Source organism: Echinops telfairi, unplaced genomic scaffold, assembly GCF_000313985.2.
Source record: "Echinops telfairi isolate 266 unplaced genomic scaffold, ASM31398v2 ScPeMD7_7404;HRSCAF=8442, whole genome shotgun sequence".
Lineage (NCBI taxonomy): Eukaryota > Metazoa > Chordata > Mammalia > Afrosoricida > Tenrecidae > Echinops > Echinops telfairi.
The window spans coordinates 2,665,932-2,683,742 of record NW_022111304.1 but is presented as its reverse complement, the minus strand read 5'-3'; the positions used below and the strand labels follow the sequence as shown (position 1 = coordinate 2,683,742).

At 42.1% G+C, this 17,811-nt stretch overlaps 1 protein-coding gene across 17 annotated transcripts in view; it reads left to right on the top strand.

Annotated features, from left to right (window-relative positions):
* The first annotated feature begins 1,955 nt into the window (after positions 1–1,955).
* The window catches only part of PCBP2 (poly(rC) binding protein 2), a 19,231-nt gene continuing 3,375 nt past the window's right edge, over positions 1,956–17,811 (top strand). Inside the window, exons 1-14 of one of the 17 annotated variants that reach the window (XM_045296339.1) lie at positions 1,956–2,098; positions 2,654–2,677; positions 2,769–2,801; positions 3,560–3,676; positions 5,079–5,210; positions 6,377–6,505; positions 7,455–7,529; positions 9,469–9,561; positions 10,626–10,667; positions 11,899–11,971; positions 12,508–12,546; positions 13,463–13,518; positions 14,590–14,759; positions 17,356–17,805. In XM_045296339.1, coding sequence (XP_045152274.1) covers positions 2,030–2,098; positions 2,654–2,677; positions 2,769–2,801; positions 3,560–3,676; positions 5,079–5,210; positions 6,377–6,505; positions 7,455–7,529; positions 9,469–9,561; positions 10,626–10,667; positions 11,899–11,971; positions 12,508–12,546; positions 13,463–13,518; positions 14,590–14,759; positions 17,356–17,704 — 1,401 coding nt within the window. In that variant the 5' untranslated portion in view covers positions 1,956–2,029 and the 3' untranslated portion in view covers positions 17,705–17,805. Of the gene's footprint in view, positions 2,099–2,653; positions 2,678–2,768; positions 2,802–3,559; positions 3,677–5,078; positions 5,211–6,376; positions 6,506–7,442; positions 7,530–9,468; positions 9,562–10,625; positions 10,668–11,898; positions 11,972–12,507; positions 12,547–13,462; positions 13,519–14,589; positions 14,760–17,355; positions 17,806–17,811 lie in introns of those variants that run through there. The other 16 variants (XM_045296338.1, XM_045296337.1, XM_004716863.2 and 13 more) reach the window with 16 other exon arrangements.

Sequence of the window (17,811 nt, the reverse complement as noted above, 5' to 3'; positions counted from 1 at the left end):
CCCTGGATCGCAGCGCCCCCCCCCTGACCGAACCGTTTATTTTTCTCCCCCTCTTTTCTAGACGGGGGAGGGGGACTTTTTTTTTTTTTTAGTGGAAAATGCCTGGATGACCGAGGGGCGGGGAGGGCTGCGAGTTAAAAGAAAGGGTAGACGGGCTCCCAGTTACCGAGTTAACTCCGGACGTTGTCTCGGGGTAACGAATTTTGAAATTACAAAATGCCTGCCGATATAGACCCAGACCGAGCTATTTATAGGAGAAGGGGTAATGGACTGCAGGATTAACAGCTGGATGGCTGGGATTGGGCTCATTTTTGTTGATGTAGTCGGGAGAAAAATACGGCAGGGGATTTTTGGATGTTTTGGGACTTAGAAATGCATCTTTGTACCTTAATTCTTCAGAAATGTGCGCAGATGGGTTTCCAGGTTTTCTCCTTCGAACTTGAGCATGTATTTGTTACTGATAATTTGGGAAGTGCTTTCCTATAACATTTTGAGTGGGCATAAGGAATTAAACCAGGTTTGCATCGTATTTCATTTTCAAAAGGAAAATTCTTATAGACGTAATGTTTTTCACCAAGCACTATATTTTTGAGAGGAAAGTACTGAATTGTGCGCTTTTTGCCAGCTAAAATTAATTCTATTTTGGAATTGGAGCAATGAAATGCTTTGGATATGCAAAGCCCCCCCCCCCCCTTTGTGTGCTTATGCCAGTGGTAGCCAAGGGACAGTTGACCATAATCAGAACGGTATACACACTGTTTAAAACTTTCAGTATGAGCTTTGTGTTTTAGAGCAAGGTTTAAAAAGGCGGCTGGTTTTGCAAAATGGGGCTCTGGTGGCACACAGTGGTTATAGTGTAGTTGCTAATCAGCTGGTCCACAGTGGGGACCCACCAGTGTAGCTGTTTGATTCCATACTTTCATAGCATTGGAACCCTTGGGACACCCTCCCCACCCTCGCTCCTATAGGGGGATTAAAATTTGAAATCAGCTCCGGAGTTTGGTTGGTTTTGTGAAGGAAGGGGGGAGTTATTGACTGATTTTTTTTGAAAGGATGGGTGCTGAGGATGTCATTGAAGAAAGCTAACAATTTGGGAACCCTCCTTTAGAACCTGAAGAGGAGGTATTGAAAGTAAAGGTTTGTCCAAAGCCACAATCTGTTTTTGACACACATCCAGATACTCCACAACAGGAATTGTGAGCATAAGTTATCTTGGCAGACAGGTGCGGATGGCGCATTATTACTACCATTGTTACAAAATGTTAGCAGTAATTCTGTTTTTCTTTGGGATAAAAAAAATTAGGATTTATTCAAATTTAGTGAAAACACAGAAGCAAAGAAATTTTCTCAAACCCGTGCAGTTATCAAGTTGGATTGGGAGAACCATTTCCCAAAGATGTGGAACTTAATCTACATTGGAAGCATTTTGGAATAGTTGGACCTTTTTTAGTAGGGTTGTTGACTCCATCTTTGAATGTCATTTGATGCCATCTATCAATGTAGAAATTTAAAACTTGTGCTACCCATCTTAGTTTCTTTACCTAGAAACTGCTGCCACTAACAACAGGGAAGCAGACTGAGAATTGCCTCATGATTTCCAGGTGTTTCTGTGTCCTGTTGAGGTTTATTCTGAAGGACAACTGGAGCATGTTCAGCAGTTCCTTTAGAACAGTTGCCAATTGAAGGGACCTTCCTCTTCCTGAGAGTCAGCGAAACCCTACCTCTAATGAGAGCAGACCTGAGAGTCTGCTTCCATGCTCTATTACAGAACCTGAGCTGCAAATGTTGTTGATCATTGTATGGTTGTGATAGATGTGTGCAAGACTGCTGTCTGATAGGTGGATATTTAAGGAAAAAGAATTAACTAGAAAGCCATAATGGTGAAAATAACCTTGGGAAATATTTCCTGCTGGGTTTTGTTTTTCTTCTGATTCTTGGTCATGTTTTCATTTCAGTTTTTGGCTTTCACCCCCACCAGTGACCAAAGACTTGACCACTCAAAGTCCAGCTCCCCAGAACACTGCTCGACATGGACACCGGTGTGATTGAAGGTGGATTAAATGTCACTCTCACCATCCGGCTACTTATGCACGGAAAGGTATGCACCAGATGCTTGGGAAATTGGGTCATAGTAACTGCTAGGGGAGGGGCCAGGAAAGAGGGCATGCATGTTGGAGCTCATCAGATTAGCACTGTGGGATGTCTGGCTTTAGCACTCTTCTCTAGCCTGATAGATGTGAATGCAGTGGGAAAATGGACCGGCTGTGCTACGAAGCTCCACTGAGTAGACAATTTAACCAGAAGCTGGTAAAGTGTTATCTCTTGGAAGAGGGACTTGCAGAAATATGTTGATAAATTGGACCTGTGATAACCCTGTCCAGTTTTAGGAAACTTTAAAGGGGGCAAGATATGTTTCATATTATTAAAACATTTTGTTGAACATGTTTTTAAGTCATTCTTGCATCATTAGCCTTCAGAAAGCTCTGTAAGTTGTAAACAAAAAAAGTTCCTACATATTAAAATCTTCCCACTACTTTGTTTAGCATAGGAAACAATAGCTGGTTAGTTGGGCAGTTAAGATTTCCTATTTGTGTTAACCTTTCTCCTGAGTGTTCTCTTATTCACACTGTTGACACTAGTTTCTTCATTGCAGGAAGTTGGCAGTATCATCGGAAAGGTACGACAATTTCACTTCCACTCTCATTACTATTTAGTCGTTGGTTGAGATAGCAATTGGATGGAGCTCACACTGGTCTTTTCTCTTACAGAAAGGAGAATCGGTTAAGAAGATGCGGGAAGAGGTGAGTTTGGGGTTCTGGGATAGTTACCATGGGAAGTTAAAAATTGGAAAAGAAATAAAATGAGATTAGAAAGAAATACCGCAACAGAAGATAAAAGGTGTATTTCTGGCTTATTTGTAGTGACACATTATATGCTTTGGAATGTTGTTCTGGCAAATCTCAGGGATTATTCAGGCAAGATATTTGCTGTAGACTGAAGTGATGGTGACTTTGTTTGCCTTGTATCAGAATGATGTAGTCAGCCCTTTGTGCTTTTTATTTAGAAGGGATTACCATATATACCCGAATATAAGCCAACCCGAGTATCAGCTGAGCACCTAATTTTACCACCAAAAATATGCTGGAAAACTTGGCTTATACTTGAGTGTATATGGTAGGTAGCGTGCAAGGAGCTGGTGGTGCTATAGCATAAGCCTTGGGCTGTTAACGTCCAGGTCAACAGTTAGAGGCACCAGCTGTTCTACCAGGAGGAAAGAAGACAGATTCAGTCTCAAACGATAAATTGTTTTGCTATGTGCCAGAATTGTCAGTATATCTAGCTTACAGGATCTCTAACAGTGGTTAAAGCTCTCAGCTGGTACCTGAAAGGTGGGAGGTTTGAAGCCTCAGCTGGAACAATGTGGCACAGACACCTTCTGAGAGATGTAGTAACTTGGAAACTATCCAGTGGGATTGCTATAAGTCACAATCAACTTGGTGGTAGTGGTGGTAAAAATGCACTTTCTGATGAACTTGTTTTGGTTCTATTTCGTACTTAGAGTGGTGCACGTATCAACATCTCAGAAGGAAATTGTCCTGAGAGAATTATCACTTTGGCTGGACCCACTAATGCCATCTTTAAAGCCTTTGCTATGATCATTGACAAACTGGAAGAGGTTTGTTTTTGTTTCCTTTTGGTCTGCATTCCAAAGTGCTTGGTTTTATTCTTTTAAAGGCTTTCAAAATTTTGGGACAGATTGGATTATAAAAATCTGTTAAGTGTTGGGTCCTTTATTCCTTCTCAGTATCCTATTTGTAATATTAAAAATCACTTGACTAATCAAACAGATAACATTGCTAAACTGTTTCTAGGGGATCAGTGGGAAATACTTGAATGATAAACAAGCACATTTATTTTTATTTCTCAAGCACTTGTTTTTATGTATATCACCTCTGCTTTAGTCAATTTTGCTGCCCCTTAAATCATAGTTGAGCAAACTTTCTCGGGCCCTAATGAATACTCATATAATTTAAATGTGAGTATTTCCCAACACAGGGTGCAGTAATTTTTTTTAAAAGGTCATTTCTGGGGAGATATGTCTGTTTACTGGGTTATCTGAAATGAAATATTCATACCCAAGGGAGTCTTAGCAGAAGGAAAGTTTTTTCCAGCAACAATCTTCAGAGACTGAACAGTCGTTGACCTGGGTCTTGTCCTCAGTTCCCCCCCCCCAAGCACTTGCAATTGACACCAAAGAACACTGGGAAGAGCTGCTCTGGCTCCCTGGTTGGAGCTTACAGTGCCAGAAATCTTACCCTTGTTAAGATCAAAAATCTTTTATTTTTGATCAGCAGGACCCTGTTAGTCTAGAGCTGAGTCTTTAAAAAATATTTTTTAATTAGAAAAATTGATTCTCTAACCAAGTAAGAAACCTATCCTTGAATTAAGATGGGGTGGGTGGAAGCTTATGCCCAAGTTTTAATCTAGGTGTGGCTACTACATGGACAGTAGGTGAGAAGTAAATGATGTTTAAAGAAGGCTGTCTCTTTGGATACAGCAGATTATAAGGGCAAAGGTTGATTTTACATCCTTTGCAGTCTTCCAGATAGACTGCTTTTTACATAGTGATTGAGGCAAATGCTCTAAACTATAATTGTACTAGTTTTATTTTGGTAATATTGCCAGAGTTAAGACAATGGTAAAGACTATGCAATCTTTCTAGTTTCTTAAGTATCTTAACCAGAAGACAAAATTGATGGCTCGATTTGACATTAACATTATTTCACATTTCTCCCAGTACTTAATTTTCAATTCAATATTATTTTCCTTTGCCCAGCCTGTAATTTTCAAAATAATAAGTTTTTCCCTACAAAGATAAAAGTACTCTTGGGGTGAAATAAAATCCTGAGGAGTTTTTTTCTTCACTCGAGAATAGTATTTTTTGGGTGGAGGGGACTGTATTTGAACATTTCGATTTCTTTATAAAGTTAAGGTTGACTGGTTCTTGCATGGCAGTATGGATACCTAAGAATCTGTTTAAACGTGATCCTTCTGGTTTAACTTTCTCCCTCGTGTAGGACATCAGCAGCTCTATGACAAATAGCACAGCTGCAAGTAGGCCCCCAGTCACCCTGAGGCTGGTGGTCCCTGCGAGTCAGTGTGGCTCTCTCATTGGGAAAGGTGGTTGCAAAATCAAAGAAATTCGAGAGGTTAGTAATTTTTGTTATTTCAGAATTTTAGAAATGTCATTAAAAATTTTTAATTTTAGAAATGTCGACTAATTGTTTAAAAGTGACTTCCTATTAGCTATCGGTAAGGATGCCTAGGAAGAGTTTGCCTTTGATGAGGTTAAAGTGCTTAAAACATTAAAATCATAAGAAGATTAGATTTTGATCAGATTGGAAGTGAAATTAATGCAGTTGCTATCCATATATTTAAGGACCCCTGGTATGCTTTTGGTAAGTGTTGGGCTGCTAAGTAACCACAAGTTGGGTGGCACAAACCCACTTCAGCTAAGGGAGAAAAATTGGGTTGCCTGCTCCTGTAAAAATGTACAGCCTCAGGAACCTTGTTAACCTGCTCTGGATGTATCAGAGTCAGATCAACTCGATGTCAATGGGTATGAAGTTTATCCACGTTATTTTGTAGCTAATAAGAGTTGAACAGCAACTCAATGTGGAAAACTTAAGACTTTCTAATTTATAACTAGTTGCCATTTTCTTAAAATGCTTGGGCAACGTGGGCTATATAGTTTTTTCATTTCTACATCATCTAGTTTGATAGATATGAACTGCTTTTGTTGGTCAAATTTCTAAGTCATAAAAGGCAAAACGCAAAGGCATATTGGGATAGTTGTAATCCAACTCCCATGGAGGTGGTTGAAGTTACAGTGAATTACGGAAGCTATTTTTTTATGTTTTGGGTATTGGTGTGAAACTATAGAGGTATAACGAACTTGTGTTTGGGGAGTAGTATATTATATGAACCTCCAGAGTGGGGATTTTGTTTTGATCATTGATGTATTCTGAGCCTGATACATAAAAACAGGCTTGATGTAAAATTTTGTTCAGTAAGAGCATGAAAGGTAAGTGGTATATGTGGGTGTGGTATTTGACCTCAAAAGCTATTATTAGCTCAGGAAAGTGTCTAGAAGGTTCCTTTTTTGATCTAGTTAAATTTAGGCTTATTTTTGGCACTCAGGCCAATTTATTTTTAACCAATTAAATAGTTCTATCTGGAATAGGAAATAATAGGAAAGGAGGAGATAGGGATGGGGTAAATAGCTCCTGAATTTTAGATTAAAATTGCTGTGGGAGGGATTGAAAGAACATGAGCTGTTTTTGTCTGATTGTGAATTCCTTCTTTACCCCCAAAGAGTACAGGGGCTCAGGTTCAGGTTGCTGGAGATATGCTTCCCAACTCAACTGAGCGGGCCATCACTATTGCTGGCATTCCGCAATCCATCATTGAGTGTGTCAAACAGATCTGCGTGGTCATGTTGGAGGTAAGCCTTCAGGCTCATGCTGAGAACTGGTGGTTGGGAATCCTGGGGAGAGAGGCTGATTTACTACATATAGTCAGACTAGAATTAGTGGCGCTGTTAGAAAACAGGAGAGGTGGGGAAGGTTCTCCATGTTTGTTTTTCTTTTCTCCAGCTTTGATTTTATATGCTTGTGATCAAAAATAGGTTAAGCAGCAGTGATCTTTTGGGGCACAGTAATTCTTGGCAGTTTGGTAGGGCAGGATGCACTTGTTGGACAAAAGGTGTACATGAGAGTAAAATTACCTTCTGGGATTATAATCTTTTGGTGTCATGGATTGCTAACATATTCTTAAATTTTGATTTTGGTAATTAGAAATAACTATTTTCCAAATCAGTGATATCTACACTAGAGAAGTGTGGTCATGCTGTTATTTCTAAATGACTTAAAGGGTAGGGGAAATTAAGGGCTTTTTTTTTTTTTAGTAGGTTCCATGTTGGAGAGAGAGTAGAATTTTCAAAGGTTAGAAAAACTTTAATTAGGGATTTAACCAATTAATAGGACTGTCATCTTTAAGATGGGCCTTTATTTTCTGATTTTTTTGTTCCTCTTCAGACAAAAATTTGAGCAAAAGTGTACCTAGGTACAAACGGGAGTTTTTTTTTTTTTACAAACAGGTTTTTATGTTGATTAGATTTGCTAGAAAACTTAGAAGAAATGCCTAAGCTAATTAAAGGGCTGACAGCCGTCTTGAAAGGGATTATGTTCTCCAGAAATGATTTTACATTAAAGGCAAATATGCTGAAGATGGTTTGAGATGAGATTCTAGCCAGAGACTACTGTTGGTAGGTGAGGGATAGAAATAATACATATTTTTTAGTTTAACTGACCTGTGTGAGCTTAAGCCACACAGCTGAAGCAGCTTTGAAACCTTATCTCTTTTTGTTTTTTTCCCCTCTGACTCTCTCCCAGTCCCCCCCGAAGGGCGTGACCATCCCGTACCGGCCCAAGCCGTCCAGTTCTCCAGTCATCTTTGCAGGTGGTCAGGTAAGAACATTCTTTTGGTGGACTAGAATGATCAAAGATTATATTTGAAATGTCGACTTTTGCCAGCACCACACCAGACCACTCTGCATGCTTGCTGAAACCTGTACTCTGGCCATAGTTTGACTTGCTTTTAGTTTTATTTATTTTTTATACTGGAGAAAGCTATGAATGCCAAGCCCTTATTTAATTTCTAGCAGGCTGTGGAAGTTTTGTGGGCACTCGGAAGAGGTAATTTTTACTTGATAATTTAAAGTGTGCTGGCTCATCTGCTTACTAAAAGGTTGATAGTTTGAACCTCTGAGCCACTCCCCAGGAGAAAGACGTGCCAGTCTACTTGCATAAAGATGTGCAGCCTTAAAAACCCTGTGGGGCAGTTCTACTCTTTCCTATAGGGTTGCTATGAGCTGGAATTGGCAATGGTGGTGGGTTAGAAGAAAGGGCTAAAGTACTTATCATCACCACTCCCCCTGTCCCCACCCAATCCATAAATGTGTGTGTGGGGTGGGGGTGATCTTTAGAGGTCTGAATAAAGGTAGCAGTGAGTTGGACCTCTGAAAGAGATTCTGGATGGTGGTCTCAAAATGGGCGCCATGAACTTGAGAGTCCTACAAACTTCTCCTTCCCCTCACCTTACCTCCCCTACTCCTACCCCTTCACTCCCAAATTCAGTGTGTCATTCCCCAGGTTCTTATCCTCATAAACAGTGGTTTGAACCCACATGGCATATCTGAAATCAGCTGGGGTAAGAGTTCAGAGTGCAAGAATAGAAGGCTGGGCAGAGGCAGCATAGCATGCTGTGCTTTGGTGCTGCAACTACGCTCCAAAGCACTCCCTTAACCTCTACTCCTTCCTCTCCCACGTAAACTTGATCATTGGCATGTGGTTTATTATATAGTCAGGTGACTGTGATAAGCGAACTGACCAACGCCATTAGTTTTATGCTTTGTTTGGTTATATCAAGAGTAGGTAGGGAGGTCCGTTATTTGTAAATAGTGACACTTTGTTAGCTTCCTAGGCTTAGGTGCCTTTTTCTATTTGGGCTGGTCTCTTAAAGCACAGTTATTCAACTTTTGAATTGGGAGCCATTTGTAAGGAAAGCATAACTTTTAAGTCAATCTCTTAGCATAAAACTGAACAAGGTTTTGAGGACCTACATTGTTGTATAATTCTGGGAGTTTTCACTAGAAGTTAAGTCACGGCCATCCCTTGGGCCAGCAAATTTGAAACCTTGCTTTTGGCACTAACCAAATTTGGTTTGGTTGTAGGCTTCTCAGTGGTAGGATATTGAAAGGGTTAGAGACAGTGTAGCAGGGAGAGGTTTCATGTCCCCTCCTCCCCAGGAACTCCAGCTTCCTGCTCTTCTGGATTTCCCACACCCATTTGGGATTATAAAGAGTGCTGTGTGGCCGCAATCCTCTCTATCTGTTTACAGTTCTCGCTTAAATTCCCTTCCTTTTTCTCTTTTCCCTCCTCCCCCCCCCTTTGCTTTCCCACCTCCCTCCCCTTTATTCAGTTGACCACCCTCTAAAAGCTTGCAGCTTCTGCCATGAGTGGCTCTCCCGTGGATCATGCCCACGGACCTTTTTAAATGGACCAGTTCATGCAGTGTCCACAGATGGATTTGTCTTTTGTTCCTTCGTGGAAAAGTGGGCTCTGGAGGGGTGCCACTTAATCCCACACTGACTAGGAGCTGGTATCAGCTGCCCTACCCCTTTATTGTTGAAGTAACCCAAAGGTGCAGTGTGAAAGCTGCCACTAGGTAATTTTTTTTTTAATTTTTATTTTTTTAATTCACCCATTACAGCTCGTTTCAAATTGTGTTGTGAGCTCCTTTTTAAAGGAAAAAAAATAAACAATTCTTTTTTTGTGTGAATTTCATGCTGGTGACAAGGTGCCGGATTGACAGCCCTGGAGACTGAAATCCTCTATTTATCCACAGGACAGGTACAGCACAGGCAGCGACAGTGCGAGCTTTCCCCACACCACCCCGTCCATGTGCCTCAACCCTGACCTGGAGGGACCACCTCTAGAGGTGAGAGGGGATGTTCAGTCTCCAAGGCTCACTCAATCCTTCCGCCTCAGCTGAGACTGCCAACACGCGGGGGCCAGTGGCGCTGGCGATTTTTGTGCTGTGGACACCACCTGTCCACGGGGACCTGGATTGACCCCCCTCACCTCATTTCACACAGGCCGCGTAGCCCACCAGATGGTAACACCAACTTTTTTTTTTTTTTTTTTATTTTTTTGGTTCAATCCCCTCTTCCCCCTTTCCCATTCTCCCACCCCATTTTTACCTCCCTCCTACCCCTACCTGGGTGTACTTTGGGGGTACTGGCCACTGTGATGTGAGAGGCTTCACATCTTGAATAGCCACTCCTTCCCTTCCTGATCCCTTTCCCTTCCTCCTTGATCCCTACCCCCACTGCCCTGAAGACTCAGCTCCCGTTTTGGGAGGTTATGTGTGGGAGGAGGAGGGCATAGTGGGAGCTGCAAGTACCTTTTATGGGGGGAATGTGGGAGAAGGCAGGATTTGGAGCGCTGGGATTTCTGTGTTCCTCTGGTCAGCTCCCCTAGTATTAGTGTGATCCAGCCTAGCTTCCATTACACTAAAGTTCATTAGGCAATTGTAGAAAAAATAAAGGTAGGAAAAGGGGAGGTTTTTCAAAACATGCCATGCAGGTTTGTGCAGTTACCAGATCATTCAAGCCACTGTGATTGGTAGAAGTGTTGGGGTGGTGAGGGAAGACACCTCTTTCCTCTTAGGCTAATTTGTATGCAGGGAGGAAGATGGGGGGCTTGGGCAACTGAGGCATTGTTTAATCCCATTCCTCTGTTTCATTAAGACAGATAATTTGCCTTTGATTGCAGGGAATTTGGCTCCTTTTATAGACTTTCTGGAAATAGTCATCTTAAGTGTTAAAAGAAGGCCAACTTGGGTCTGACTGTATTTGTGAGATACTGTGTACTGCCTCAATCCCTGGCCTCCACATTCTCTAGTTCAACTCTGGCTTCCTGGCTAGTTGAAATCTGTGTCAGTCCCACTGGGTGGCTGTCCGTGACTGGTTTTTAATAGGAACTGTTTTCCTCCTTTTGTAGGCCTATACCATTCAAGGACAGTATGCCATTCCACAGCCAGATGTAAGTTTTGTTTTCACTTCTTGTTTCAAAAAGCTCCCGCCCCCATCCAAAATTGTCTCCCAAGTAGCGGAAGTGAGTTGGGTCTTAAAACAATTGAAATGTTAAATTGCTTTCCTCACAAGGTGAGCCTTGTATTTTCAGACTGTACACAACAAATCCTTAATCCTGGCGTAGTAGCACTTAGTTTGCCTTTTGGCATTTGAGCCCCCTGTAAGTGACACGTCCAACAGGTGATTAGCTTCTGCTGTCTCCCATGCTCCAGATCTTCCTGTTAGAAGGTAGACTGCCATTGGCTCTTTTGGCAACAGTTTAAATTGGTAGTGTACTGTGCCTCATTGCGTGGAGTTCTCCTTTCCTGGGTTAAGGGAGGTCAATTGCCCTTGTGTTTTCCTCAATCTGAGGTGACAATTTAACACATTTGGAGAAGAGCGGGGAATGGGGTTATTATGTACAGGGGAGGGTAGGAATACAGTGGAACATCTGGGAATTCCTACTCAAAACTTTCCTTGCCACTAAAAACTAATACTTAAAAGTGCTGATTTCAGACTACGGGTGCCTCCTTATGCACTTTTCCTTTACCCTTACTAATCCTTTCATGAGCTGAGTTTTAGATGTGGGAAATTGAATTGCCTTTAGGTTAGTGGTCAGCACCAGGATGAGACCTAGACCAGAAAAGGGATTGATGGGTAGCAGCCAAGGGCATTTTACAACGATGAAGATAAACTGATTAGTGAAGCTCATTGGGCTTGCGGGTTGGTGGGTAAACCTAGTTTGCTTTCTTAATATCTCTCCTTGCAGTCTCCCTGCCCTCTCATCTCCTTGCCTCATCCCACTGCTGACAGAACCCTGCATGGTTTGTTTTCCCTAGCACTACTGCACAGTTTGTTTACCTAGCCTGTCTGTGCTTGTCCCTGGGGCAACTGTTGCAATGGCTGCAAACACCTTTAAGTAGCCCACAAGGGAATGGTTGTTGGGCGGGTGCTGCTGCTTATATTCACACACCTAAAATGCTCTTACTTTATTCTCTCCCCTGGCACACTTTCTATTTCTAACCCTTACTCTTCATCATCTGCCCAACCCCAGAATTGTGATTCAGGCCACGCCTCTACCCTCCACTGGAGTTTTAGTATCATCAACGCTGGGGACCAAGAGCTGCATTTTTGCTATTTGAATGTGCTTGAGCGCTGGCTCTGTTACTCTCCTAATGCCAACTTCTGTTTCCTCCCTGCAGTTGACCAAGCTGCACCAGTTGGCAATGCAACAGTCTCATTTTCCTATGACGCATGGCAACACCGGATTCAGTGGTATGGATACCTCAGTGTTTATTTCTGTAAGGTGTAGTGCAGGCAGAGGCCAGACCCAAGGTCTCTGCTTGACATCTGTTTAAAACAAGCTTGGTTGCCCAGCTTCCTGCTGGTTTAAACTTGCCAATCTACTATGGCTAAGGAGGTAATGTGTTTATTACAATGTTTTTTCATTTGGGATGAGTTACTGAAACAAAATAAAGATAATTTAAAAAGCCCTGGAAGGTTTGGGGGTGAGGTCTGGGGATGCTTGTCAGGCAAAAGGGTAGGCTGGTATTTCTTCTAAGCACCCTGACTTGATCTGATTGGCACCCCCTTTCTCTCCTCCAGCTATTCACAGACCTGGGTAGAGACAATCCATTTGTGCCAAATTGTGTAGTGGTTTTTGTTTATTGGTTTGTTTGTTTTTTTTTGTTTGGTTTTATTTTGTTTTGGGGCTTTTATTTTTATTTTTAAATTTTTTCTGTATAAGGAATAACTTGTCCGATAGGGTTAGGATGAGACCACCAAACTCATTTTCACTTGTATCTTAACAGGCATTGAATCCAGCTCTCCAGAGGTGAAAGGCTATTGGGGTAATGATAAAAAAAAAAATCTGTAGTATTCTGTTATATTAATAAATTGGTGGGAGTCTTGTTTCACTGCCCATGAACCATACCAGCAACATGCACATGGCAGAGAGGAGCTGAGAGAGCAAAGGGGTGGGCCTAGTGCCCCCATGGGTCCTTTGATGGATCTGGCCAACCCCCCTTTAAAAAAAAATGTAGAGACAAGTAGCCACAGCTGAGAGCAGGAGTAGGCTTGAGGGTTAGCCACTTGGCCTGGCTGAGTCCAGGTGTCGTAGAGATGGGCAGGATGTTTGCTGATGGGATTTTTTTTTTCTTTTTCTTTGGAAAATAAAAACCAAAAGTAATTGAGTTAAAGACAGGGAATAAATCTGGAGAAATGACCTTCTCTCACCTGATTGCCATTTCATTCTATCTGAACTTCAAGTTTAGGTTAGGATAGAGGTGGGGGTTGTAAATCTGATACAGGTACATTTAAAGTAACTGCATGCGTGCCAAAAGTCCATGGTACCCAGTAGCAGGCATGATCCTGGCGCTGGTGCTTGTGAGCATCAGATAAAATTGGGACACAAAAGCAGGAAATGCTAAGCAGAGAAGGTATAGAAGTGCAGAAGGACTTGATGTATAGATTTTGGTCCTCTGAGGATCCCATAATCCCCTGCCCCTTGTTTCCACCCCCAAATGCTGGGCTTTGCAGGAAATGGCATGAAGTCAGCTCTTGGAGGGGAGTGTACAGAAGAACCTTTTCCAGCATTATTTCTACGCCCCCTTCCCCTCTTTCCTCCCTGGAGGCTTCCAAGTTAGTGGTGAATCCCAACAGCCAAATGCTGGGTTTCCAGTTTGTTTTCTTCTGTTAGGTAAATGTGCAGACCAGTGGGGGTTGTAGCCTGTGCATTGAACTTCCTTGCTCTCTTCTGTCTTTTAGCAGGTTTGGATGCGTCTGCTCAGACTACTTCTCATGAACTCACCATTCCAAATGATGTAAGTGGACCTCTTGAAAAGTTTCATGCCAAACATTTCTTTATGTATAGAGTTAAAATACTGTCTCTAAAGCCTTGAGCACAATGGTCCTTGAATGCTAAGCCTGTGCTGGTCACCATGGCAGCCACTAGCCACGTGTAACTACTTAACATTGAAATGGCAAATAATTAATTCATGTCTATAGCCTCACAAGCCTTAGGATTTGTTCAAAGTCAAGTTTCTTTGAGCAGTACAAATAAAGGTTTTTCCTTTATTCTAAGATGGAAGCTTTAGAAATTAAAGAGCCAGAACTCTTGTCAGTATAGGAAGGTAGTAATCATGGCAGAATGAGTCCAAGGATCTTGTTTCCAAAATCTGAAGGTAACCTGTTCCTTCATCTGTTCTTAGCTGCCCAACTAGCTTTATCTATGTGGCTTTGCTTTATTCTGTCATGGGGATTATCGCTTTGAGCAGTGGGAGTCTTGTTTTCCTCCAAATAGTGTGGAGGCATTAATGTTTGTGGCGGGAGGGAGGGGGACACGGGTGGTACAGATTGCTAAGTGCTCATGCTTGACCTCTAACTAGGAGGTTATCTGTTTGAATTCACAAGATAGGCTTGATATGAAAGGTTGTGAGTCTTGAAAATCCATCAGAGCACAATTCTATGGCACATATATGTACAAAGTGGCCTGTATAGTACCATATATACTCGTGAATAAGCTGAGTATTTCAGTACATTCTTAATGCAGCTTTTGTGGTAAAAGTAGGTGTACCTTGGCTGGTAGGCGGATCCGCTTATACTTGAGTATATATGGTAATTGGCTTGACTAATAGATCTTGAAGCGAGCTAGCCCCAAGCCCCAAGTGTGCTCTGACCTCTAGTAGTTACATAAAACTAGAGCAAGGGTTATGTATGACATGTGCTCTGTCCATACAGAAAGCTTCTTGATTCCGAGGTCTGGGAAGAGAGGTGTGTAGTAGTTTCCATTGTCTTGTTCTGATGCTGTAGGATGTAGGGTAACGGGTGGAATGGAAAGCGTGGACCTAGCCATGTAACGTTGTGTAATTTGCTATGTCTTCTTTTTCTTCAAGTTGATTGGCTGCATAATTGGGCGTCAAGGCGCCAAAATCAATGAGATCCGTCAGATGTCTGGGGCGCAGATCAAAATTGCGAACCCAGTGGAAGGATCTACTGATAGGCAGGTTACCATCACTGGATCTGCTGCCAGCATTAGCCTGGCTCAATATCTAATCAATGTCAGGTAAGGGGAATATCCCTTTTGTTTTATTGCTAACATTTTATATGTAACTGGGAAAGAAAGGTACAATGTATATTAACTGTAGTATTATTTGGGATTTAGCATGGGGGGGTTACAAGTAAAGCTTGTAAGAAAGTACTGGGTTGGCTTTTTAAATGTCCCTACCCTTTCTCTGCCTGAAGTGTAATAGAATAAAGCATTCAGATTGCAGGAAGCTTGAAGTAATGTGTCAGCAAAGCATTTTCTTTGAAATAGCCATTATTTATCCCACAAACACCTGCTTTTTTGTTTGTTTTTCCTGCAAATTGCCAGTGTTATACAGAGATGGAGGGAAAGGAGAGGGTGTTAGAGTGATTCAGAAATGCCCGTTGTGTTTCCCCAAATGACTTGCTGAGGTTTTATTTTCCTTCTCCAAATTTAGCTGATGCTACTGCACTTGACATGGTAGCTGGACAGGTCACAGCCTAATGAGCATCGGACAGGGCCTTTTTATGTGTTGCTTTCAGCTCATATCCTTAGGTCACATTCTTAATAGCTTATTTGTATTTTAAGTCAGTGTAAGCACCCCATTCATCAAGGGTCTTATTTATGTTGTTTAGTTGACATTAACAGAAGTCTTATCATAGGGATTTTGTTTTTACTGAGCAAAAGAAGTGCTACAAGTTCTGGGCCCAGTTAAAGGAAAGGAATGTATTAAAAGAAAAGGACCACCTATATTGCCATAATTTCTGCATGTACTCAAATATAAGCTGAGTTTTCCAGCACATTTTTAATGTAGTTTTTGTGGTAAAGTGCCTCAGCTGATAATCGTGTCGGCTTATACTCGAGTATGTACAGTATGTTGACCATGTAGTATCCCATGTTACAAGCTTACTCCCCAATGGTAGTTCTGACTGGGGCCTTAAAAGTCTTTTTTCGTAAAGACTTTTCTGTGTCTAGATCACTTTTCTTGAGCAGCCATGAAACCACTCGAGAGACTTTAATGTTTTCTGGAAAATGACAGTGCTGTAATTTTATGCATATAATGTGCCCACGTGCATATAACACCCGGATAACAGGAGCCACAGGGCTTGCCTGTTACTTGCCTAAAAATATGGTGTGGTTTTCACAGGTGCGTTTTTACAATCAAAGGTTTTTGTTTGCTTCTAATTGGCGTGTGGAAGGTGCTAAGTGGCAAGAAGCAAGGATTTGGAAACTGGAAATTACTTCCTGTGTTTGGGAAAGCTTGCCATGTATATTGTCAGATAATATTCAAACCACACCTACTTTGCCTAACCTCTGGTCTGGGTCAATGGCTACGTTCTAGAAAGTGCAACTCCCTGCCTAGTTTTCCGACCTGAGTCACTCACTCTTCTAGATCATCCTCATTGAATTGTATGGCTAGCTATTGAGGATCCTATTTATGAAATGATGCATTTGGATCAGAATGGTTCTAAAGCTTCATGTGTCATCAAAAATGAGCTATGTACATAACTTTATTTGTTTTGGCCCAGTTCGAATGCAAATAGCAAGTTTTTATTAATGCAAGAAGGGTTTATTTCTCTGCTGCATTTGGTAATGGATTGAGAATTTCTAATCATTTGTGGTAGCAATCCCAGGTCTTTTTTTTTTATCAATATTTTGCTGTGTCCCTTCCTTTATGGATCGCAGCTACCCCTGGAGCATGGAATGGCGTGTTTGCCTCTGAAGTGGATTGTTTTCACAGACTACAGCAAGTGTCTTTCTTGGGTCTGGATTGACAGCCAGACAGGTGTTTGAGGATGGAAGAATTCCTAGGAGCTTCATCTCAAGAGTAGAAGCAGCATTACTTAGACCTGGGTTTTTGTTTGTTTGTTTGAACATGAATCGTTTAATCTTGAGCTCATTTCCTAGTTCTGTGAAGTCCCTGTTAGAAGAACAGTTAACTAGAACCTTTTATTTTTACACACACACACACACACACACACACACACACACACTCTCCCTCCCTCCCTCGCTCCCTCCCATGCTAGAAAGGAAGTTTGGCTGGTTCATATCTATAGGGCTGTTCTCAGCTTTTTTTTTTTTAATGCTACATTCTTTCCAGTGATCTATTTTGGACTCTTGACTTTTTTCATTTTAATAATTACTTAGTTTTCTGTGGGTGTGAAACTTTAATATTAACTGTAGAAATAACAATGAAAGTGTGCTATCTAACATGCCAAAGGGGCATGAGAGATTACTGAGCCCTTGATTTTCCACTGAAAGGGGTAATTGACATTTGATTGGATGAGGCCTCTCTCCTGTTTTCATATGAAATACTTTTTCTATCCGAAACAGTCCCCTTTCTGACTTTTGGGCCTGGGTCAATGTGTCCGAGAATGTGGAAGTAGGTGTTCTGTGGTTTCTCTTCAGTGTAACAGCTAGCCATCGCACTCCAGAATGGAGCTGGCGAGAGGGTGGGGGCGGGGGGTACAGGTTAAAAACAGGCACTGCCTCGATTTGGTATTAGAGCGTCCTTAATTGGCTAACAGAATCGCATACTGATAACTGAAGCGGAGTTTGTCCTGTACTTTTTTCCCGTTTGTGGTCTTCCCTTCCACCCACCCTTTTTTTTTGTTCCTTTTTTCCTCTGTTACAGTTTAGAAAACGCTAAACCCTCCTCCCAGGCAGCCTCCGTCACGATCCCTGATCACCTCAGCATCAACCTCTCTCAACCCTCCACCCCTTCTTCTTCTTCCTCCTCCACCACCACCCCCTCACTCGCCACAGCGGGGACCTCCGACGCACCCTCCAGCCTCCCCAACCCTCTTCCGACCGCCCCTTGTGTCTCCAGTCTGCTTGGCATGAAACCCATCCCTCTCCTGGCTCTAAATGTTGTGTCTGCTGCTAAGGGTACCGGGGCTTCAGCTGCCGCCGCCGCCACCTCTGCAGTGCCCTGTGTCACTAACAAACTGAAAGGCGAGAAACAGAGATTCTCACCCTACTGATTGCATATCTTGCGACACCCCCTCAAGTATTTCTTGGTTCATTTTGTTTTCCTTTGTTAATACCGGTGAGAACCAAACAAATGTGAGCTTGTGACCATTTCCGTTTT